We start from the raw sequence: 19,777 nt of genomic DNA, 5'->3' as shown, positions 1-19,777 counted from the left end.
AGCTCTGCTAAGCAAAGAAGGGTGGATGACCTCATTCCATCTGACTCACTGAACTAGGAGTCAAGATACATACCTTATTAAAGTGCCTTCAAGTGGACAGACGAGGAGTTAGCGTGTGTGTGTGTGCGTGTGTGTCCGTGTGCATGGGTGTGTGTGTGTGTGCGTGACAGAGAGAGAGAGCGCTCCATTTTTTTGAGGAATGAGCTACTGTACGACTGAACAGACACTAGCTGCCTTCTGCCGCCACTACCCCCCACTGGCACTTTTTGTGTTTCCACCAACTCGTGGGAAAGCCAGAAGCAGAACCTATGTGACCATAGCCAGAGCAATTATCAGGCTGTTGTTTCATTGTGTCGTTATAGGGGTCAGACCTGTACATTGTTTTACCAGTTGTGTAATAAATGTACTTACCAATTGTGCTATTCTCGCCGCACGAGCACACTGAACATTGTGACTGCACTTAACTTCGTTATAGAATTTATATGTGCGAGAGCTCTCGAAAGTCTGCCTGGGTAAGAGCTTCTGGCAAATAATTAACTATCTGTACCCAGTAATCGCATGAAGATAAATATATGTGATATACTGGTGATCCATCACCTTTTAAAATCATGAATGAATGCAGCCGGCGTTCTGTCAGCGGCCCGTATGACAGGGGGCATAGCGGTGAACCTGAGTCACTCAAGAGTTGTGCAAGATAAGAAATATTTTAAATGTGTTTGACTTTGGGGCTGTTCCATCGTCTCTCGTGTTCCTTCCCCGCCTCCACTGTGCGTGTGTGCCATATTACAGAATTTCATCGCAATATTCGGCAAAAGTGTCTCGCTGCCCCTTTATTTTCTGCGCAACGCTTGTCAGTCCTAGGGCCCTCATTCGAGTGGAAAGGTTTTCACTAGCAACCATTTGTTCTGTATGTTTACAAATAACATAATTCAAACAAAAAGTAGATTCGTGTTGGCGTGTTTAGATTTCAATATAAAAACAACACACTGCAGCCTTGGCAAATTGATTCCTCGTCTGTATTTTCAGGCGCATTGTAAAGCAACAGTCACAAAAGTCAAATGGCATCTTATTTCCGCAAATGTCGCTGCTCAGTCAAAAACAGCACTGCCAGAGACTCTACCCCAGAGCGCAACTAAATTTACGTGCAAGTGGAAGAAGCGAGTGAAACCTACCCATATTTAAACTGCATTACACCTGTGCAACGCATTTAAACAATGTTTTCAATTTCAGAAAACTCAATGGTTCGTTGGTAACAATTGTATGGAATTGCGTTATTCACCTTATTTGGTGAAGACGAAAAGGTGTGCGCGTGAGGGAGTGCAATCTTTTGTGTGCCTGCACGATATGTTAAGGAGGAGTCCACTTATGCTACAGTATGTCTCTGCGCAACTGGAAGGCAGGTACTTCGTGAGTTGGTGCTTTCGGTCGCTACCGTGCCTGTCCTTTTATGGTTCCGCAACTTTTACGCTCATAAAATGTATTGTTAACTTTTCAGATATGTGAGACCGGCGATTCTGAAGAAACAGGCGAGTCAAACAAGCACCGTGAACTAGTCTGCTGGATATTGGAGATCAACGTTGTTTCTTCTGTTATTGCACTCCATTGCCAAGGTGTTTTGGTCAGTTCCCGAGAGAAGATGTCAAACTGCGAGAAAGATGCGCGTACGACCGATAAGTAAGTAACTTACAGAAACCATTTCCGCCGAAACGCTAACAGGAAGTTCCTGCGATGCTCTGATAAACACTAGTGGAGTAATATGGGTTGGCCTCGACTAATTTCTAACGTTTACGAGATTTGACTTTTAAAATGTTTTAAAGAACAGTTACTGGTGGAGAAAATATAACTTTCACGGTCCACTAGTGTTTTCTTTTGTGATAGAGGCTCCACGTTGAGAATGTCTGCACATGGACTGTGGTTTCCTCAGATCAGGCCATTTTTTTCCAGGGTTCTCCCCCAAAACTGAGCTCAAGATTTTCTGGTTTTTCAAGCCCCTCGGGAAAACATCCTCCGTCTAGCACCATTATAAGCCGCAAGGAAAAGCATTATTACTCGCCAACAGTTAGTCACCACTGCAGGACAGGGTTCTTCTACCAGGGTCTCTGGGTTAAATTCGTCTTGAGAATATGACATATAACACAGAAGAGGTCTGCACTTTTTATGCAGATGTAAAGTCTGATTTATTGAACAGACATTTCTCTTGTCATGGCTTGATCAATGTCAATGCATATTATAACATCATCATCACTGATCAGTGTCACTTGATATTATTATATAGTGGCAGTGGCAAGTGTATGTGACACCTTTTTTACTGCATGGCTAGCTTAAATGAGCTGTGCCAGTATGTAACTGTTTTGTGCTCTAAATCCTGCGGATACAACTATTTTTTTATGTGTGTTCGTATGTGTGTGTGTGTGTGCGTGCGTGCGTGTGTGTGTGTCTGTGTGTGTGTTCAGACCCACACCACTCACCCTGCAGGCATGTCTGGAGGAATGCATGGAGGCTGTGGACCTCTTTCTTAACAATCACTTCACCGAGAGCCTGGACAAGCTGCAGCCAAGGTGAGAAGCAGAGGAGCTCATTTCTCCTCTCTGTCGTCCTCCCCACTCCTTCCTCTCTCTTTCCCACGCACATCCTCTACTGATATTTCACCTCCCTTTCGCCTGCAACTCTCTCCTTCTCCACAATCCTTCCTTACCCTTCTCTTCTCCCTATCCCTACTCTACTCTTGCTGTCTTCTGTGCAAAAATGACAGGGGAAAAGTGAAGGAAGTCTTCCTACATTGAGGAGAGATTGACAGAACCGTGAGTCATATTCTTCTAGAAGAAGAAGATATCTTAGAACCAGAAATTCCACATAATTTCAAACACCTTTTTTCAGTTTATAAATTTACCAAAATGCTTTAGTCACATGGGGGGTTCTGACCCGTCTTTATTGGTTCTGATTTTATGAGACACTTAGTGTCCCTGATCTGCACGTCAGTGAATGGCAGCATGGGCTCTCTGTCCAGGATATGCAGTGTTTACTGAAGCTACTGCCCTGGGCTTGGATAGAGGCCCTGACAAATAATGAACAAGGGTGTGGCTGGAAGGAGATGGAAGGGAGGGAGGGATGCATTGACAGAGAGAGAGAGAGAGTGAGAGAGGATGAGAAAAAGAAAGGCCACAATTTAGAGTGTGCAATGATAGTAATAATGGAACAATAATTTAATCAGGAGGATGTGTTAACTATGTGAATGTCCTGTGTGCGCTTGCGTGTCTACTTCAGGGTGAAGGAAAGCATGTACCACGCTCTGATCTACGCCACTGTGCTGGAGATGCAGGCCATGATGACCTTTGAGCACGATGACATCATCAGCGCCGGGAGCACAATGAAGAGTGCCCAGGAAGTCTGCCACAGGTGGACACGCCCGAGGGGGGCCGGGCGTGTGGGAGTCGATAAACACAGGCGCACAGGCGCACGCAAACACACACACATACACACGCACAGGATACTATGCACAAGCACAGGGGGCTGGCTCACCATGCACGCTACTCACAAACACAAAATAAGGGTAGCGCGAACAGGCACGTGCACGACCCGGCACGTGCACGCAAGGTGCACTCTGCGGAGGTTTGATTGGTCGTGCCTGGCTCTCCCTGATGCTGAAACTGTGGGCGGAGCACTGGCTGCGCTGACGGTGCTGTTGACTCGGGTGGCGAGCGGTGGCGGTGGCTCTGGGACTGCCCGTTTGGGCTTGTTGATGTAAAAGGTGGGGCCGCGGGCAGAAACGCTGTGTAAATTTACGGAGTCCCTTCGCCGGGCGTGCACGCAGTTCCTCTGCGCCTGCTCTGCTGTGAGAGGGCTTTTTACAAGGTAACCATAGCAACTATCTCTGCTGCCCTGTGCAAATTTGCCTGTATTTACATGCCATCTTAATGGTAGCAGAGTTTGACTATGGAGCCCCGCTCTCTCACACACATGAAAATGCATGTGCTCAGGCACATACATCTGCAGGTGCTCACATGCGTACATGTACAGTATACTGATGCGTTATCTAAAGCCACCTGTGTGACATCACAGTTGTAATCTTAAATGTCCAGCATTTAAAAAAAATACATACAACTAAATCTGTATGGCTGGTCTAAGGTACTGAAAACAGCTGATTTAATTGCTCACGTAAATGTTACTTTTGTAATCCGCTGTCAGGTTTCGGAAGAAGGCAGCCTTGGGTGGTCCTGTCACCAACTTTAGCCGGTCAGCTGGTGACAAGCTGACTGAAGGTATGGGTTGGCAGTGGACCAGTGTTTCCATGACAGACAGGCACGTCTATTGCGCTGGTACTGTGCGAAACTGATTTGTGTTAATTGTGCCAGCTTTTCTTAGAGGTTTGGGATTATAGACTGTTCTGGTGTCTAGTCCTGGGTGGTGTATGTGCGTGTGTGCTGAAAGTGCCACAGGCTACCATGGGAAGAGTAAATTCTGACCTGTAGTGTAAGTGCCTGGAACATGGTGTCTTTGAATCGTGTGCGTGTGTGTGTGTGTGTGTGTGTGTGTGTGTGTATGTGTGTGTATGTGTGTGCTTGCGTGTGTGTGTGTGTGTGTGTGTGCATGTGTACTTGTCTGTATGTATGCGTAGGTATGTGTGTGCGTGTGTGTCTGCATGTGTGTGTGTGTGTGTATATGTGTGTGTGTGTGCGTGTGTGTGTGTGTGTGCATGTGTGTGCGTGTGTGTGTGTATGTGTGTGTGTGCATATGTACTTGTGTGTATGTATGCGTAGGTATGTGTGTGTGTGTGTGTGTGTGTGTGTTGTGTGTGTGTGTGTGTGTGTGTGTGTGTGGATGTGTGTGTGTGTGTGTGTGTGTGTGTGTGTCTGTGTGTATGTTGGTGCGTTGTATGTGTGTGTGTGTGTGTGTGTGTGTGTGTGTGTGTATGTGTGTGTGTGTGTTGTGGTGTGGTATGTGGTGTGTGTGTGTGTGTGTGTGTGTGTGCATGTGTGTGTGTTTGTGTGTGTATGTGTGTGTGTGTGTGTATGTGTGTGCTTGTGTGTGTGTGTGTGTGTGTGTGTGTGTGTGTGCATGTGTGTGTGCGTGTGTGTATGTGTGTGTATGTGTGTGTGTGCATATGTACTTGTGTGTATGTATGCGTAGGTATGTGTGTGTGTGCGTGTGTGCGTGTGTGTGTGTCCTCGTGTGCATGCGCACGCTCACACTGCTCTGTGTTTTGCAGAGGAGCTCCATGCAGAGCTGTGCTATGCGGAGTGCTTGCTGCAGAGAGCTGCTCTTACATTTCTACAGGTAAAGCAGCCCTGTGTCCGGATCAGGCTGAGCTCTAATGTCTCTGCACTCCTTCTGAGAGGATGTGCTTCTGTTCCAGCAGCATTTTCAACACATGCATCAAGGCGTGTTCATGTCATAATTCTTAATATCTCTTCATTATTCTACAGCATTATTGACATCGGAACAGCACGTAAGCCTCATCTGGCTGATTAGTGCTCAAATGGCTATGCAGAGGAGGTCTGGTTTCACTGATTTGGCTGAAATGTGTTTCACGTGCAGTACAGGACGTTGTGGGCCCTGCTAAAGGTGGTCAGGCAGGTCAATGTTGCAGCGTCCGATTAATTTCACCTGATATTTCCACTGCCACTTTCCCCCTCCCTCTCTGTCCAGGATGAGAGCCTGGTGAGTTTCATCAAAGGGGGGATGAAAGTACGCAACAGCTACCTGATCTACAAGTGAGTGTCCCGAGAGGAGACCCCAATAGACTGCAAGGGCCTGAGCAGAGGATATTTATATCACCACTTTCATTGTTAGGAGTAAATGCGTATAATATGGTACATTTTCTCCTCTCCGTCATCAGAAATCCCCCATCTTTGTCACATTTTCTTGTTTAATTAACCGGTTTAATTCTTTTTTTTTATTTTTATCTAGGGAGCTTAATGCTTTCATTCACTCGGCCAATTTTCGCAAAGGACCAAACCACTTGCACTTAGAAGGAGGGGTGTCCCTTGGGATAGGAGCCTTTAATTTGGTAAGTCCCAAAGACTGGGTTTTTTTCTGAGCTGGAGCAGCGTGTGTAAAACCTGGTGCACCTCATTGCGTTGTGTTCTCTACCAATGACAGACTCTGTCCATGTTTCCTGCGCGGATTCTCAAGCTGTTGGAGTTTGCCGGTTTCTCAGGGGACAAGGTAAGGCCGGCAGGTTTAGCAGACTGCCAGTGTGTTTGCGTGCTCCGCCTGTCGGCATCTGTTCTACATCAGTGCATTTGTGCTGGACTACCGTCTCGAGAGTTGGTTTGTACTTTTGTGTGCGGTCTCTCAATCAGGGTGTATCTCTGAGCAGGGGGGTCTCTCAGTTGGGTTGTGTCTGGGTGTGTGCATGAGTGTGGTCTCTCATCCTTAAGCAGTTTTCATTTGTGGCTTTCTGTGCGCCTGTGCGTGTGTGTGTGTGTATGTGTGTGTGCGCGTGCGTGCGTGTGTGTGTATGTAATATGTGTGTGTGCGCGTGTGTGTGTGTGTGTGTGTGTAATGTGTGTGTGTGTGTATGTTATGTGTGTGTGTGTGCGTGCGTGCGTGTGTGTGTGTAATGCGTGTGTGTGTGTGTAGCGTGTGTGTGTGTGTGTAATGCGTGTGTGTGTGTGTGTGTGTGCGCGCGCGTGTGTGTAATGTGTGTGTGTGTGGTGTGTGTATGTGTGTGTGTGTGTGTGTGTGTGTGTGTGTGTGTGTGTAATGTGTGTGTGTGTATACAGGATTACGGTCTCTCCCAGCTGTATGAAGGTGCCACCTCTCATAACCTGCGCTCCATGCTGTGCGCCCTGCTGCTGCTCTGCCACTACACCTTCCTCTCCTTCATCCTGGGTAACACACTGCCTGCACACTATAGCTGAGAAACACACACACACACACACTCACACACACACACAAACACATTACACGCACCCACACACTCACACACACACACAAACACATTACACGCACACACACACTCACACACACACACAAACACATTACACGCATACACACACTCACACACAGACACGTGCACATACACAAACACATTACACACACACACGCACTCACAGACTCACACACACACACATACACATACGCACCCAAACACACACACATGTGCACAAATGCATTCACACACATATATACGCATGCACACAATCAATAAACAAACAACACATACAGTAATAAACTATCCTGTATTTGTAACAGTTGACCCAGTAGGATTAGGGTCAAGGTTAGGGTTTTCCGCAGCAATGACCTCTCTCTCTCTCTCTCTCTCTCTCTCTCTCTCTCTCTCCTCTCTCTCTGCAGGCACAGGAGAGGGGGATGTGACGGAGGCGGAGAAGCTGCTGAAGCCCTTCCGGGCGCGGTACCCGCGAGTAAGAGCAGCTGCTCCACCCCACACACACCCTCCCGGCACAAAGCACAGGTCCCCACGAACACACTGAGTCCCGATAAGGGCAGCACATTCAGCACTGCAAACACTCACGCACACTCAGGGCTTCTGTGTGAGAGCACAGCGGACAGGGCACTGAGGCTGGGGAAAGGATGGTGAAGTGTAGTGTACATATAACAACAGAAGAGCATTAGCAATGTGAAAAACACTATTGCGGAATCGGCAGAGTAGCCATAGGAGCTTCACACAATGTAGACACACATTAAACAAGCTTGTGTTCAAAGCACTGATCACATGGGAACCAAATCACAGGTTGGACACTGCCATTTAATTTATCCTAGGAAGCAATAAGGACAAATGGACATATACACTGTTGAGTAAATAGTAATTATATGGATACAGCCACTGTACTTGTGTATGGCAGCCTGATTGAGTTAATGTGATTTAAAAAAAAGAGATTAGTGTGAAACAGCAACTAAAATCTTTGGAAAAAATTTATTTAGAATCATAAAATGTGGAATGCAAGTAAAAGCTTTTAGTGCAGGAGTGCAACATCTTGAATTTGTTGTACAGTTTAATCTTTATTCACTGTTCATTTCCCATGACTACGTTGCTGTCATGACAGTGCACATAGCAAAGGCAAAGCCAATACTCTAATGCATTACACAAACAAGGGTGTAGGTTTTTATCAGGGAAAACTGTGATGACAGGGCTCTTGAGTGGCGCATCCTGTTAAAGGGCTGTTTTTCGCCCTGTCTTATTCTGTGCCCACTACCAGTGCCTGCAACGCCCTTTGGGGCAGTGCATAATCGGCCTTACCTTTGTCCAAGGACAAACTGAGTTTCAGTCAACGAGAAATATGCATTTTTTAAAAATCAAGAAAAGGCCTTTTTAGCCTTATTGGCTTATGGCATAAAGCCGCTCACTATAAACGCAAGCTGAACTCTGTAAGCTGGAGGCTAAGTGTTTAGCTGATTGTGATTGGTCAGCTAAGCCACAGGCTTCCTCCCAGCTGAGCACACCGAGGCGGAGGTTAACCGAGTTCCCACAGCACAATCGCCCCGTAGCTACTCATTAAGCACCCTCAGTTTGCCAGCTGTAATGAATGACAGATATGCCTCTCCTTTGATTAATATTGGTGTTAGCTTTCCTGTTGTTTTACTGTGTGACCTTTAGTGACACTCAGTGTGACTCAGGGATGAGTGTATGGCAGAAATGCACTCGTTTCAGCTGCGGTATTCTCTGTCATGGGGTACGTGGCGCAGTGGTTCATTTGGCTTATGAATGGTACAAAAAGTGGTACATTTGGGGAAAAATGCGAGGATGTTGTGGATGCTCTGAAACGTAACACGGTGGGGGGGGGGTTGGGGTAACACCCAGAATATTCAATCAATTCATAATCTTTCATTCATTATTATTATTATTATTATTATTATTATTGTTGTTGTTGTCATTATTATTATTATTATTCATATTTTTATTTTTAATCTGCCTTTCTCTTGATTTTACAGGGGGCCATATTTCTGTTTTTTGCAGGGAGAGCTGAAGAGATCAAAGGGAACATTGATGAGGTGTGCCTGTCCCACAAATGCCCACGCTTTACTGAAACTCTACTTTTCTCTGACCGGCTCTATGATCCCTTGTAGCTCTTAGGCTGGTGTTTTATAGGGACGGGAGCAGTCTGTGTGTACATGGCATGCTTGCAAATGTGACCACCAATGCATTTGCCTGTCATGCCCCTCTCTGGCCAGGCGGTGTCGCTGTTTGAGGACGGCTGTAAGGCGCAGCAGGCCTGGAAGCAGTTCCACCACATGTGCTACTGGGAGCTGATGTGGTGCTTCGCCTTCAAGCGCGACTGGAAGATGGCCTACTTTTATGCTGACCTGCTGAGTCAGGAGAGCCGCTGGTCCAAGGTAAGGCGGCGGTCTGAGACGCCGGTACCCCTGGGGTTCTCCTTGGGAAAGCTGGGGGGGGCTCGTCCGGTCTTATCCAAAAAGAGCCGGCGTCAGCTTGGGCTCAGGTTTTTGTTTTAGCCCAGCGCTGAGACACCTGATTCTACTCATCAAGGTCCTGACTGAATTTGTTGAATCAGATGTTGTAGTGCAGGTCTAAAACAAAAACCTGTACCCACACCGCCGTGGGCATACAGGGACACATGATCGCTCCCTGTGGTTCACTTTTCTACAAGATTTTTCTTACGAAATTTACTTTCCTGATCTGTCTTTTTAATCTAAATTTCCATGTAAGCGTATAATTTAGCATTCTGGTTCATTTGATGTTCATTTTTCAGAGCGCAGGTCTTAAAGTGTATGCTTTACTCGTGTAATCTAGTCCTTACCCCCCCTCCCCCCCCAAAAAAGCCTACAGTCCCGCAGTACTGCACGGGATTGGACGTTAAAGACGCAGACCGAGCACAGTGATTGGCTGAAACGAGCTCTGTTTGAGTGCTGCGGGCGTGCTTTGCGATCTCTTCTCTCCTCCCTCCCAGGCCATGTACGTGTACATGAAGGCGGCCTTCCTCAGCATGCTGCCTCCGCAGGAGGCCCGCCCCTTCGGCGAAAACGAGGTGGAGCTCTTCAGGTAAAACCGACCGCGGGAAACGCGCACGCGTGCGTTTGCTCCTTTTCAAAACGGCCGCACGTTCACTCGATTTTGACCGTTGAACCGTGCCGTGAGCAGGACTCTGATTTCCTCTCGGAAGCCCGAGCCCTACCACACGGTCTCTTAAGACATTTCTAAGCGAATTCTGGCGGGGTGAGTTTACCCACCGCGCGCGTGTCGTTTTTGGTTAAATAAAAGCACCGCTCTGGCGCAGCGTCCGTTGGGAGACCTGATCGCGCGCCCCGTCTCCCTGCCCAGGCCGAGCTGTTCCTCTCACCCTTCGTCTCTCTGCACCTCAGGCAGGTGCACTCCCTGAAGCAGAAGATAGCGGGGAAGTCCCCGCCCACGGAGAAGTTCGCCGTCCGCAAAGCCAGACGCTACCGGGCCGGCTGCCCGGTGAAGCTACCGGTGCCCGCTCTGGTGAGACTACCCCTCCCCCCCCCCACGGCGCTGTACACACATTACCCATCTGCTAAACGTTAGCGTGAGGGGGCTGTGACCGCACCCCTGACGGCCATTTTTTTTTTTTAATTTCAGGAGATGATGTACATGTGGAACGGCTTCACCATGATGCGCAAGAGGCCAGAGCTGACCGAGGGGATGGTGGAGACGCTGGCCGAGGCGGAGCGCGCCCAGCAGGACACTCCTTGTACTGCAACTCATTACCCTGCATACATTAACTCTTTCCTGTCAAACCGACCGCGCAAAGACTTAACAAGTCCCACAGGCCACAGTGGTATCAGAAGTCTAGATCTCCATACCCAAACTGCTCACATCATTTCCTGTGTCGCAACTTGCATCTCAGGGCCCTGCCACAACTGAGCCACTAGCGTATCACCACTGCTTAGGCCTTTATCGCAGCCTTATGCGTGCATTCTGTACTTCATTTAATCACAATGCCGACCACAGGTGAGCTGCTAGCACACCACAGCTACCTCAGACACACAGTCAGGCCTGTTCCGGGACCTCGTGAATGTGTCCATATCTGGACTTCAGAACCACAGGCAAAGTCTCGGGGTCTTTTTTCTCTCACTAATGTCCCTCCCCATCGTTTGGCCGCCCCGCGTGACTCTCTCTCCTGTCCCTGCTCTGTGCTTCAGTGAGCGAGTACACGGTGGACGACCGCTGCGTGGTCCTGCTGCTGAAGGGGGTGTGCCTGAAGAACCAGGGCAGGACTGAAGAGGCTGAGGACTGCTTCAGCAAGGTGCACAAGAGGTGAGGAACAGGGCCACGATGAATGGGCCTTTATGTCCTACGGGGACAGTGCGGTCCCAGTGGAAGCCATATATCCATTCTGGCGTTTAGACCGGATAATATCAATGTATGTTTTATTATTATTGCCTGCCACACAGACACAGACACAGACACACGCACACACATGTACACAGACACACACACACACACACTCACATCCCTGCAAGATTCCAAGAGGGTGTTCACACAAAAAAAAAAAAAAAACACAATGGCTTGGTTTTCGGATAGGAAATAGTTTTTGGTGTGGTCACAGTGGCAATTTTATTGCTTATTCATTACTCAGCGATGGAATTTGCATGACTCACAGCTAAGATAAGGCAGTCACAGCTGACCAGACCTGCAGCTGAACTGCTTAACGAGGGCAACCTGCATGTAAATGCAACAGATACACCGAGTTAAACAGAGGCCAGGTAAAATGGCCTCGCTGGGATCGAGACCAAGGACAATAGACAGTGCTGTGTGCAGAATGCGCCTCTGCTGTAAGAGCATACAGACAGTCTGTGGAAGACAAATATTTGAATCCGAGGACATTCTATCTGTAATTACCTAATGTAAAACTGTACAGGTAATGTACCACCAAGAGTAATGCAGTCCATATGCAGGATTTCTCTGAATGGTGCATGTATGTGGCCTACAGAGTGGCCAGTTATGTGGACGGAGTGTAGCACAGTGGGTAAGGAACTGGGTTTGTAACCGAAAGGTCGCAGGTTCGATTCCTGGGTAAGGACACTGCCGTTGTACCCTTGAGCAAGGTACTTAACCAGAATTGCTTCAGTATATATCCAGCTGTATAAATGGATACAATGTTAATGCTATGTAAAAACTTGTGTAAGTCGCTCTGGATAAGAGCGTCTGCTAAATGCCTGTAATGTGTGCGGATATTAGGCTCAGTCAGTGAAGTGTCCGTGTCCTCAAAACTGCAGCTCTTTCTCCCTCTCCACCGCGCAGCGAGAAGAAGATTAAGTTTGACCACTACCTGGTGCCCAATGCCCTGCTGGAGCTTGGGATGCTGTACACACAACTGGGGCGCAAAGAGCAGGCCGTCAAGCTGCTGCAGAAAGCCAAGTGAGTCTCGGACCTCTGTCGCCATCTGCTGGCCGTGCCAGAGACACACAAGAGCGTGCTTGCACCCAACCGCAACATGGCTGCTCGCTCATCCAAAAAATATAAACAGGAAATGAATGAAAAGGGTAGTGGGGAAATGTCCCTGACTGGACAATGTAAACTATGCAAACAAATATATGCATAGTAAATGCGGTTGTCGTTTACCCAGTGTTCAGAACAGATGACACAAAACCGCTCAATACGCTTGTCACTTGAATAAAACATGGAATCAAAATGCACTGCATTACTTGACTACATATTTTTGTACGTATGTATATATATAATTATTTTTATTGTATTTTTAATTTTAATTTTTTATTGCAAATATGGTCACTCCCCTTTAATCATCACATAAATTGCATTTATGATTTTATCTTTATGTTCTGATATCACGGCCATGTGAACATGACTTTTTTCCCCCTTTGAATCAGCTACTTTATCCTTTCTTTCTTCAGACACAATTACAAGGACTACTCCATGGAGTCTCGCACCATGTTCAGGATTCACGCCGCCCTGTCCAAACTGAAGAGCGACAGCAGCGAGGAGGAAGAGTACACTGAGTTGTAGCGCGCGGCACTTCCTGCGTAGACAGGACACAGCGGCTGCACCTCCACCGTGGCCCCGCCCCCCCTTCTGACCTCTGACCTCTGTCCAGGACCACCCAGCTGCTGGGCCTCAGTTCTTCTCCCTCTGTCCGGCAGGGATCAGGAAGTCCCCCCCCCCGAGCTGTGTGATTGGCTCGGCTGAGGCGCAGTCAAAAAAACACGTGCGGGTTACTGTGGCCATTTTCCTTCCACCCTTGCTGGCCGTGATTCAGAGTGTCCCTCCTCTGTCCCTTTCCCCCCAGACAGGGCACAGGAACACCAGTGCAGAGGAGTGTTTTTAACCAGGACAGGACATTGCACAACTTTCAGCTGAATCCATCTGTGTCCATATATTTATTTGATGAAGACATGCAGGAAGTTGCTGGGGAGCCCCTGATCGTGTGTAACCTGCGTGGCACCAGTGCAGTAGGGGGTCAGTACAGGCCTCTGCTGCCACAGCCCTGCACAGCTTCAGACTCGGGTCCATGGCAACAGAAGTAATCAAGCTTTGGTCTGGTTGCCAGGGGCTGGTGTCACACTCTTTAGTAGGCCTGTGTACTGGGGCAGATTGTACTTCTGCGATCTGCTGCAATTTAAAATACCGTGTTTTAATTTCTCTGTGTGCTTTGTCACGAGCAATCCGCTGTAAAGCCATATCCTGGCCTACCCACAATTCCATGTTTAAAGTTAACCCGATCATATTTGTTACCCTTGTCAGATTCTGTCTACCGTTATGCAGGGTAGACACAGTGCAACGTGTTTTATTGAGAAAGTAGATTCTTATACAGTACGGTACGCAACTGTAACAGTGACAGGAACATGTGCAACATGCTAGGCTCTGAGATTTTTTACAGTTAAGATGACCAACAGTTAAGTCCAGCTACACAAATCATTGTAATGCCTGTCACTTTAATGATAACTTTATTAAATGTTATGTCTGAAAGGCACTTGAATGTCAGAGGCCCCCACGGGAGATTTTGAAGAGCCCCACACAGAGGTCGCTGCGTCTTCCGCCAGTTTCACAATTAAAGCATTTTAATGAGCATATTGCCACCCAGCCATCGCACGGATATCTGGGCTTTTATAGAGACCAATGACTGAAATGATCAGAAGTACAACAAGCACGACACTGGGTATAGTTACACTCCAATGTCAGTCCCAAGGAGTTGTGGCACATCACAGGAAAACAGCTAACTATCCAAAGTAGACCAGCTGTGTGCGTGTTTTTTTTTTAAACTGAATACACATAAATGTTGTCTTGCAATGACTTGCACTGAACGTACCCAACTGTCACTGAAGGAATAAAAGGGATTACATAACCTTAACATTTTCTCCTCATCATTTAATTCATTCATGAGGAAAGTGTGACTCAAACAACCTCCATTGCACTATGACCTTAACTTACGCAAGTGTTACCTCTTTATTCAATGCACACATCATATAATGACTTTGATCATCACAGACATAAATAAAACAAAGCATGCTTCATAAGAATAAAATGAAATACAGTCAGTACTGTTTAACTGGGACTCAGCTAATGGGCAAAGGGTTCAGCAGTTAAAAGGACCTGTTTGACACAGTCTATCTTATATAACAATAATAGCATTAGGCTAACATGACAGTACATGCATCTTTTTGCGCCAGCACATGTAAAAACAGAAGGGACACATACATGGAAAATAATATTACATTATTTTACAGTACAGTTTCCTTAGTTCTGCATTCATATCTATGATATAATCCTTTGAATGATCATATTGTTTGATCATGAAAATTCATGATCAAAGAAATTTCAAATTATTCAACTCATAATTAATGACCATCGAAAATATTTCACTTAAGGGTAAATTATGATTTCAAACAAATGCATACAAATAAAACTACATTTTAAAAAGTATTGCATTATAATACTCGTGGAAGGCTTTTCCTCATTTTCCCTCTAATCACCAAACTACAGGGCCTGTAAACTCAAAGCGTCTTAGAGAAAGAGTACCGGTCCAGGACCAGTTCAGCCCATAATTTCATAATTGGGAAGGACAAACACAGGGGGATCCTGGTTCTCGATTGGCACTCCCGCTTGGAGAAGCTTTCTGTGAGCAAAGTGTTTGTCTTATTTCCTGGTTGCATTATGCTCAGCCAACGTCATACAAATTCATATTGACATTCATACAGCGCATACATTTTTAGTTGAGTTCTGAAATCAATTCAGTTTATTCCCTATGTCCAAGGTCAGGCTTATTGCACATGTTAATCACATGTATGTATGCACAGGCATACCTATGAGGGCAGGCTGCTGAAAGCCTCTGTGGGAAGCGTGTGCTGTCGCAGTCGCGTGTCTTAGAGCACACGGGCTCAATGGAAGGCCTGGGATGTTCTCCTGCCTCCTGTCCTGAGCAGGCCCCATTAACTGGTGTCAACTACGCTCGATTAAATCTGCAATCCAATGTTGCTACTCCATGCACGTTTGTATTTTAAATGATGATAATATTCTAAATAAATACGCTATCTTAGGAAAATAGCCATGAAACCAAACAATTACCTAATACCTTTAAAAATGTTTAAGATGTCTTGGAAAATTTTCTTCAGAAAAAAAGAATGAAGGCCTGCGAATGGTGCATATTTGTCACTACATTCACACAGCATTCTTCATACCAAGATGTATTTCATACGGTGCATGAGAAACTATTTGTGGGAGATTTGATGGACAATTTGGCTGTTTCCTGACAACACATAGTCTCCGCCAGAATTTAGAAAGCATACACTTAAAAACAATTGCAGATCAGATACAAAACATGCACACACGCAATATTTAAACCTATTTTTTACTGCAGTCAAAAAGTACAAATGAAAAGTAAAAAGCAAATGCAGCACATTTCAGCTTGTCAATGTTCACGTGCAGTTTTGTTTTGCATTTTGGTTCCATATTTATAATCGCTGCACTTCCATCGACACGGTTTCTGTCTTTTACATCCTACTGTATTTCCTTATATAAACTCACATTATTTTAGCCATAAAAGGTGGTAACTAAGAATGGCATGAAATCCAGGGTGTGAGTGTGTGAGTTCACCTTTGCACGTGTGGGGTGGCGGGGGGGGGAGCGGGGGGGTGTGGAATACCCAGCCAGGATCGCTCAGGTCCCTCAGGTGTCACGGGCGGCAGCGGGGGGAACTCGCACCGCCGCGGGGCTGCCAGCTGCTCGCGGCCAGGTGTGAGGACAGGTACCCCCGGCCTGGGAAAGCGCCGTGGAGAGGGAGAGAAGTGGCGAGAACGTTAAGCCCGAGGGCCAATTAGCACTAACATACCACGGGAAACACCGGCAAGGCAGGGAAGGGGAGGGAAGCCGGGGCATCGCGGAGGGCCGCCCATGCAGAGCCTGGTGAACATATGATAGACCTGTTGCAGACTGGGGCAAGTCCTTCTGTCGGTTTACTGGCCGTTAAATTTAAACTGGACATTTCAAAAGACTACTTGCCCTGCTGCGTTTTATTTATGCTCATAAATCTGAATCTGCAGTGTAAGGATAATACAAAAATCCAAAACTTATTCATTAAAACCAAACGAGCTAAGAGGGAACACAGTCCATCCTTATCTGATGAAGCATACTATTAGTTCTGTGATAATTAACTCAGGATTGGGAGATGTTGGGAAGGGAGACTTATTTGGAGCCAGTATTGGCCAGCAGCACCACCGTATCACTGCACAAACCAGTAGGCTATTTCCACATCGTTTTATAGGATTATAAACATATCCGTCACCTTACTGTAAATTACCTGCATTTGCTTTGATGCAGCCATTGTGCAATATGAACCGTTCGTTTTTTAAGGAAACGTGTATTTGCACAAGCTCTTTTGTCCTTATACCGCTATCCCGCATCATATAGATTGAAGAACAGTAGCCAGAGCTAACACTTTAACAGCCTTGTCACCCCCTATCGAAAACTCACCTGTTATAAACTAGATCCTTTAATGTTTGACATTTCCCTTGTCATATTAGGCAGGCGCGAGATGTGTCCGGCAATTAGTATGGGAATATTGGCACCCTCTATATTTTCCTGCCATGTCTGTTATAAAAGGGCGACAGCGACTACAGTGTCTCATAATTTCGACAGCAAGGTAACCCAACGTAACCTTGAACCACATAACAAAAAAGGAACATTAATTCACGTTAGCGCCAGAATAGTTGTTTTCTGAGTTTTTTTTTATTTTTTAACTAATTGCATAATGATTTTATTAGTCAGCTACGTGTTTCTGGCGGCGTCTTGTGCTGTGCTTCACGGTTTCCCTCACTTCGGATTTAAACGTCCCCAAGACGGAGCAAGAGATTTCGAATCGTCAGGCAACGGAGCAGAGGAACCTGTTCAGGGAAGAGTGAAAGTAGTCCAAATTAGCCCTAATTTCCTTCGTCAGTCAGCCTTGTTTAGAAGGGGTGCCGCTATCCAGAACAGCCCGAGCCGAAGAGGGCCTTTGCCTGTTTTCTTGTCGCACGGGCGACCGGGCCCTGCGCTGTCTGTCAAGGAAACGCGACCTTCTGCACCGTTCCAGCTCCTTGGTGCGAATATGAAGCGAAGACAAGGGCAGGAGATGTGGCAGAAGGCGATGAACAAAAACACTCAAGACAAGGAGGTGTTGGCACTGCCCATTAACCCAAAGGACAGCTCCAAGCAGAGCTGTGCCGCAGTGCCTTTCGCGCAGGTAAACAGAAGCTACCCAGCATGCTTTTGGCCCATAACCTACAAAAACAAATGTTCTAAAATCAGTCACTGTTAACGTTTTTGCTTTTGTAACCTATCAAATTTCCCCAATAGAAAATGTTAAACGGTACATTATTATTTTTTTCATTAAAACATGAAAAAACACATCGCCTATACTGGATTGGTGAGCTGCGATTGGGCTGTCTTTAATGCTTGTTTTTCTTTGGCAGCGAGTGTCAGCAGCGGGCTGTGAGACGGTGACGGTGCAGAATAAACTGTGCTTTGGTCAGTGCAGCTCATTGTACGTGCCACCTGGCGGGGAGTCTGTTGGATCAACAACGGGTGGTGGAATCAGCTCCCCCTGCTCCCGCTGCGCTCCCTCAAAGGTCAGGTCCATAGTGGTGTCCTTGCGCTGCCGGGGGAAGGCCGAAGCGCGGGAGATGCGCGTGATGGTGGTGGAGGAGTGCAAGTGCGAGACAGGCCGCGAGGAGGAGAACGTTGAGAGGACAAGGCCTCAGCTGAAACGTTGATAAATCTGGAACTACGATTTCCATTTCACCAAGTGAAGTACCTTCCCATATTTAATTATTTATAGATATTGTAGCTTTATAGATATTTATGTTAGAAGCAAGCTATTACAAAGACATGGAATTCTTAGATAGGAATTCTCAATTGTTATTTAAATGTAAAAACGTTACATTTATTCAGTACCCTTGAAATTGACTGGTATGTAGGGCTAGGCTAAGCCTAAACCAACAAGTTTATAAATTAAAACATTTGGTAAATATATCAGTTGTGCAGGGTAAATATTGTATGTCAATAGTTATTTGTAAGCTTTCATTTTATACAATGATTTGTAAGCAAATACAGCCAATTATTGTTTGTGACATGACATGTGAACCTGAAATGTATGGTTCATGAAATTGTTTGTGACATAGTGGTCTAGCCACGGCCTTTCAATATTGAGTCTTCCATAATGGAAGGTGTACTTTTCTATTCAGTTTTTTATTTTATTTTATTTTTTGTTGGACCCATGCACTGATTAAATTATTCAGTGAATGACAGGTACAGAACAGGTAATTTGAGTTGCACCTTTTTCACAGGTGTAATGTTCAGTCTTTGACAATGTTTGACTTTATTGCATGCAGAATAGGATTCTTCTATTCGAGTGTGCACACTTATTCCGACTTGTAGCTATTGCTATATGACAATCTGTATTTATATATGACTCAAATTTGGTATGTAATTTCGGATTTGGCCTCCTTAAAAATTGTAATGGAAGAATTAAAAGATAAAAACTGAAAAAATGTATTTTTATTACTTTGAGCAGGAAATATATATCAGTATTTTATGACATAACAATGCACAAATGTAAGGGAAGACAAAATGTTGCAATTCACCCAATCGCCTGTGGAAAAAAGAATGGTCTAAGGCAACTAAATGTTGTTACTAAATGTTTATCTGATAAAAAAAACTGTACCTTTTTTTTTATAACAAGTCAATTAGTGGTCCCATATTTGACCAGTTTTGATGCTTATCATGAAGTCTATTTAGATGGCTTTGTTTTACCTATTTTGCCTCTATGTGTAAGAAAATACCGATTGTGTAGCAGAGCAATGCTTTCCTGGTTTATTGTGTTTTTTTCATTTGGATGTTTAGTAGTACATTATTGCATCTCAGCTACTGTTCATATCTTTAATTTTGAATTTGAGCAAGTGTACATTTATAATATGTGACCCTGACAGGCCATCATGTGAGTCTTAGTAATGCTCTAATTTCAATTTGTGAAGACAAAATATGTTGTAATTGTAATATTAGAAAAAATTTTTGTTGGCAAAATATTTTAGATTTTGAATAGTAGTTTAACTTCACACAGAAAAAAAGAACATTTGCATGCAAACAGAGCACTAAAATGAACATTAACTGCTTTAAAGTTATTAGCAAAATGTGGAATTTTTGCAGCTTTTATTTTTATTTACTTTCCCATGTGTACCAATAAACCATTAATTTTATCCATGATGACAGAAGCCCTCTTTTAATAGGAAATGTAAAATTATTAGATTATCAAAAAAAAAAAAAAAAAGAAGAAGAGCTTCTTGTTTGAACAGTATTCCTGTGTACATGCATGTGAAGTCAGGAGTTGCATTTTTGAATGCAATT

General features: G+C 45.4%; 2 protein-coding genes across 3 annotated transcripts; both read left to right on the top strand.

Annotated features, from left to right (window-relative positions):
- Positions 1-1,029: 1,029 nt before the first annotated feature.
- LOC135248935 (tetratricopeptide repeat protein 39A-like) lies at positions 1,030-14,252 on the top strand. Of its 2 annotated transcripts, XM_064324016.1 has the most exons (19): positions 1,030-1,400; positions 1,496-1,674; positions 2,454-2,558; positions 3,265-3,396; positions 4,186-4,259; positions 5,207-5,274; positions 5,647-5,711; positions 5,908-6,007; positions 6,100-6,165; positions 6,726-6,834; positions 7,300-7,367; positions 8,896-8,955; positions 9,136-9,297; positions 9,873-9,964; positions 10,285-10,405; positions 10,523-10,634; positions 11,086-11,200; positions 12,188-12,304; positions 12,799-14,252. In XM_064324016.1, exons 2-19 carry the CDS (start codon positions 1,637-1,639, stop codon positions 12,908-12,910), a joined length of 1,716 nt encoding a protein of 571 aa, XP_064180086.1. In that variant the 5' UTR covers positions 1,030-1,400; positions 1,496-1,636; the 3' UTR covers positions 12,911-14,252. The 2 variants fall into 2 exon arrangements, with proteins under 2 accessions (XP_064180086.1, XP_064180087.1); XM_064324017.1 differs by lacking the exon at positions 1,030-1,400 and having other exon boundaries at positions 1,407-1,674.
- A 2,754-nt stretch (positions 14,253-17,006) lies between these two features.
- Positions 17,007-19,568, top strand: dand5 (DAN domain family, member 5). Its single transcript, XM_064325146.1, has 2 exons — positions 17,007-17,618; positions 17,848-19,568. The coding sequence occupies exons 1-2, from the start codon at positions 17,148-17,150 to the stop codon at positions 18,145-18,147; spliced, it is 771 nt and encodes a 256-aa protein (XP_064181216.1). The 5' UTR covers positions 17,007-17,147; the 3' UTR covers positions 18,148-19,568.
- Positions 19,569-19,777: the final 209 nt, after the last annotated feature.

Source organism: Anguilla rostrata, chromosome 2 (assembly GCF_018555375.3).
Source record: "Anguilla rostrata isolate EN2019 chromosome 2, ASM1855537v3, whole genome shotgun sequence".
NCBI lineage: Eukaryota > Metazoa > Chordata > Actinopteri > Anguilliformes > Anguillidae > Anguilla > Anguilla rostrata.
This window is presented reverse-complemented; position numbering and strand designations above follow the sequence as displayed.

Bases quoted from the DNA above. Each gene is read 5' to 3' on its own strand.
- LOC135248935 (XM_064324016.1), top strand. From the start codon at position 1,637: ATGTCAAACTGCGAGAAAGATGCGCGTACGACCGATAA. The intron at 6,835-7,299 runs GTAACACACTGC...CTCTCTCTGCAG, and splicing joins CTTCCTCTCCTTCATCCTGG to GCACAGGAGAGGGGGATGTG. The intron at 9,965-10,284 runs GTAAAACCGACC...TCTGCACCTCAG, and splicing joins AACGAGGTGGAGCTCTTCAG to GCAGGTGCACTCCCTGAAGC.
- dand5 (XM_064325146.1), top strand. From the start codon at position 17,148: ATGATTTTATTAGTCAGCTACGTGTTTCTGGCGGCGTCTTGTGCTGTG. The intron at 17,619-17,847 runs GTAAACAGAAGC...TTTCTTTGGCAG, and splicing joins CCGCAGTGCCTTTCGCGCAG to CGAGTGTCAGCAGCGGGCTG.